A 4,625-nucleotide genomic window follows, 5' to 3' on the forward strand; every position below is an offset into this window, starting at 1 on the left:
TGCAAAGGTTTTGTAATTCTTCTTGTATTCCTTATTCTTCTTATAGTGGATTGATTTCCTGGGTTTGGCTGCCCCGGAGAGGTTTTACATTTAGAGAGTTCTCTAAATGGTTTCCTCTTCGTAATCAAATATCTGTGTTCTTGTTTTTCATTACATATCTGAATTTGGTTGATTATTAATTGTTAGGTCAGATCTTATTCTGCTTAATATTTGTGAATCATCTAGACATTTAAATATGTGTCGTTTGGAGTCGTTTTAAAATTTTCAATATTGTTCGACACTTAACAGACTTTTGACTACCAAGGATTGTTAAATAGCGTGCACAAACTTTTATGATTTTAGCAAATGCAATAAGAATCGCATGAAAAATATACAATACTTGATCACGGATTGATAAATTTGAGTAATCTCAACAATTTAGAAGAATTTGATCAGAATTCATAATATTTCCAAGCTACCAAATAAACCGAAAGAGCAAGAAAAAGAGGTAGTGAATAAATGCATGCCCCATTATCTTAGTTTCAGTACCAAGAAAAATTACCGATATGCATAAACAATTAAGTAAATCATCAAATTGCAATAACCAGGTGAAAGTATTAACTAAATAACAAAAAAAAAAAAATAGTTAAAATAAATACATCCAAACAACGAAGCAAATCCCAATGTAATTAACAATTAACTCCAAAAACAATAGGTCTTCAACCTCCTCAGTTATGAATCATAACTGCAAGTATAAATACTTATAAGATTTGGAATTTGATACTTCGAAAGATAGTGGAGGACAATGGGAGAGAGACGGACACTAGAAACCCAGCCTAATATTTACATAAAAAAAAGAAAGACGAGTACAAAAAAATTAAATACTAGTAGCAATTAATAATAGGAAACAAAAGCTTACCAAGCAAGGCTCAGGATCAAAGATGCCTGGGTGCTAGAACTAAGTATACCCCTGGAAAGTCAACAATCTTTTCCCAATCCTAACCAGTGTCATTCTCGCATCTTCGCAATAACATGGGACAACCCCAAATTGATAGGCTCTGCAAAGACGTTGGCCTACGCATTCCTTCAGGCAATGATGTCAAACTGGAGCATTCATAAATGTCTAAGTATTGAAGTGATTTGAAGTTGTGGATCCAATCTGGTATAGCCTTCAAGCTTTCACAATTCGAAAGACTAAGCCTTTGTAGAGTGGTAGTATGTTGAAGTCCTGAGGGGAGAGAAACCAATTTTGGAAGTCCTCTGAAGGAAAGAGAGAGGAGGCTCGTAAGGCCATGCCATTGCATCCCATCCTCATCATTGGCTAGCTCAAGGTCAAGACAACGCTCAAGAATCAAGTCTTGAACGGAAGTGAGATGTTGAAGGGGGAGAGACTTTAATGAATGACAATCAACTAGCCACAAGCTCACAAGATTTCTCAATGAAAAAACCCAACTCGGAAGCCTTGAACCCGGATAATCATATAAGCCTAGATGTTTCAGATTTGGGGGCGGTTGGAAGCCTTCCAATTGCATTTTATCATCAACAACGTCCCAATCATTGACATATCCTTTAGTACTCCAGCATAAAAACAAAGAATGAAGATATTGCATCTCCTTTAGATTTGCAGCCTCATATTCTAATGCAACATCTTTCCCACGTCCAAGATTTGAAATCTGTAAACTTCCTCTTAGCTTATTGAGCCCATTCAATTCTCGTAAACCACTGTAGTGCTTGAATTTAGAACCCGAGTGGACCACAAAATTTGTTAACCTCTCAAGATTAGTCAATTGCCCCAATCCCTGTGGCATATAAGTCAAACCATCACAGCTATCTATATCAAGATGCCTAAGATTGACCAATTTTTTAATGTCTCTCGGCAATTCTTTAAGTGACTCACAATAAAAGAGTCTTAATGTTTGCAAATTGTGCAACCTAGTTATAGAATCTGGTAACTTCTTGATATTCTTATTGCCAGAAAGATCAAGACACCTTAAATGCTTCAGCTCCCCGATAGAGCTTGGCACATAATCAAGATCTCTACTAGACAGATCCAACATGCGCAAGAACTTGAAACTTGAAAAAATTGCATCACAATCAATCTTATACTTATACACATCGTTATCGAGGCAAAGAAATGAACGTATCCTACTTGCTTCACACAATGAAGAAATATGTTTATTGTAACCACGCAATGATAGATGACGATTTTTCTCATCGATGTTTGTCTCCTTATCACCTAATGTGGCCATCAACGATCCTGCCACTGATATGGCAAGATCATGCATGAGGTCATGCATTTTGCATTGATACATGTCACCAAACAGAAAGGTTTCAGCTTCTTGAAAGAATGATCTCTGTAGTAAATCTATAAAATACTCCCTACCAACCTCTTCCAAGCATCGGCTTTGATCATCAGAAGACTTGACAAACCCTTGTGCTATCCAAAGCCGAATTAGTTCTGCTGAAGAAAATTCGTAATGCTTTGGAAACAAACTACAATAAGCAAAGCAGTGCTTCAAATGTGAAGGAAGATGGTCGTAACTCAACTTCAGAGTTGGTAAGAGGTCAGTTTCATTTTGAGATATTTTTAAGAGATCACTGTTCTTAAAAGAAAACCACTCTGCTTCTGAAGTTTTGGAGCCCAGTAAACTTCCGATTGTCAATATGGCCAGAGGGACGCCTAAACACTTTGTTACTATCTCCTTCCCAAGTGTGACAATGCTTGAATTCTCTGGCTCTTGTCCTCTCTCAAAAGCCTTTTGCTTAAATAAAGACCATGACGCATCTTCATCTAAACATTCCAAGGGATATGATTTAACAGTCCCAATAATCCCTGCAACGCTTTCCTGGCGGATGGTCCTTGCAACGATTTCTTGGCGGGTAGTCACTACTATTCTACTGCCTCTCGCACCACCCATCAGCACTTCTTTCAAGCGACACCATTTTCTATGATCACCATTCCACACATCATCCAACACTAGGAAGTATTTCTTTCCTTGGATTTTTTCTCTAAGTTTAGCCACCAATGTATCCATTTCAGCGTCTTCTGGTTTCTCCTCGGTTGCAGATTCTAAGACTTTTGCAACAATATTTTTAACATCGAAGATATCAGAGACACACACCCACATTTTGAGCTCAAAATGTTTCTGGATTTGGTGATCATTGAATACGAATTGAGCGAGTGTAGTCTTTCCCAATCCACCGATGCCAACAATTGGAAGGATGGAAACATTCTCTTCAACGTTGGAGTCCAGCAGAAGGTGTATGACAGCCTTTTTATCCTCCTCTCGCCCAATAACTACTTCATCAGGTACAAAAGAATGAGTGTTATCCCTCTCCCTTTTCCCGACTCGTGGCTCAACCTGGAGTACCTCCAAGTGGAAATTCTGCCTATCGGCGTTGATGGCATCTAACTTCTTTCGGATGGCTTTAATCTCACGGGCCATTCTAATACGAAAGGCAAACTGGTTTGATTCAGAAAAGAAAATGCGTACCTTTTTGGCCTTCTTATCACGGGTCATTATTTCTCTTCTTAGAGCTTCAGTTGAAACGGCATCCAGCAAGTCATCTGCATCATAAATCACATCTTCTAGCCTTCCGAGCCAACGTTTAACAGCACGGTCTCCTGCAGCTTGTTTGTCCTCCGCATCCAGAAGCACATCTTTGATTGTTGAAACGGTGTCGGTGAGGCTTTGAAGCTCATCTTTGACACCCCAGAGCAGCCCGATCTGTTTGACAGCAAGTGAGCCCAAAGTCTTAATGATTTGCTCGGCAACAAAGGAGAGAAGTGGTTCCGCCATTTCCTGATGGTGAGTGAAGGAATGAATGCTCAGAAGTGAAACTACACAGCGCTGTTGATGGAAGGGGTTGAAGGGTAGAGTGAAGAAATGATGAGTGAAGTAGTTAGTTGAAGGGTAGAATTGCAGAAAAGTGTTGAGAAGAAGAAATGATGAGTGAAGGAACGAGCAATTATTATGACTTGGTTGGACACTTTTTAGTAATGTTGCAGAAATGTTTTTAATTAACTTGTTTTCATTCGCATTTTTCTTTTTTCATTCACACGCATGGATTGATTTTTACTGATTTTGCTTTTTCTCTCTCCTTATAGTTGTACACCTTCCTTCCAAGGGCTTCTTCTTTTTACAAGTCAAACATTTTTTTTTTTTTTTTTTTTTACAAAAATGCATCAAAGCAATTATCTTCACGTGGATAAAGCTGTTAATGATGGACTACTCTTCTTTCTCTTCACATGCTATGTTCCGCTTCTTCTTTTTTTGGTCATCTTCAAGAATCTTAAGAATTCCCTTCTTCAAATCTCTCATTTACAAATTCATTGTATTAGATTTTGTACATTGAAAACAAATTGTGCACTAGTGTCTTTATATGAAAATAAGTGAACGCATATGATGTTCCCCATCCTTTAGAAAAACATTATAGCCCTTTATATGACAACAAGCTGACTTTGACTACTACATCACACACTACTGCTAGTTGTCTACACTGAGCCTCATAATTAGCCGTAGAACACTAAAAAGGGATTGAATTCAAACTATGCACACTTCACACCAAGATCGATGTCTCATAGTTTAGTGGAAATATTCCGAGAGTAATCTGATGTATATTAATGAGGTTTATTTTTTTAAAAA

General features: G+C 37.9%; 1 protein-coding gene across 1 annotated transcript; it reads right to left on the bottom strand.

Annotated features, from left to right (window-relative positions):
- Window positions 1–977: 977 nt before the first annotated feature.
- On the bottom strand, window positions 978–3,873 carry LOC148587325 (putative disease resistance protein RGA1). Its single transcript, XM_088512552.1, has one exon. It carries the CDS (start codon window positions 3,777–3,779, stop codon window positions 978–980), a length of 2,802 nt encoding a protein of 933 aa, XP_088368678.1. The 5' UTR covers window positions 3,780–3,873.
- Window positions 3,874–4,625: the final 752 nt, after the last annotated feature.

Source organism: Corylus avellana, chromosome 2 (genome assembly GCF_965113065.1).
Source record: "Corylus avellana chromosome 2, dhCorAvel1.hap1.2, whole genome shotgun sequence".
NCBI classification, from domain to species: Eukaryota; Viridiplantae; Streptophyta; class Magnoliopsida; order Fagales; family Betulaceae; genus Corylus; species Corylus avellana.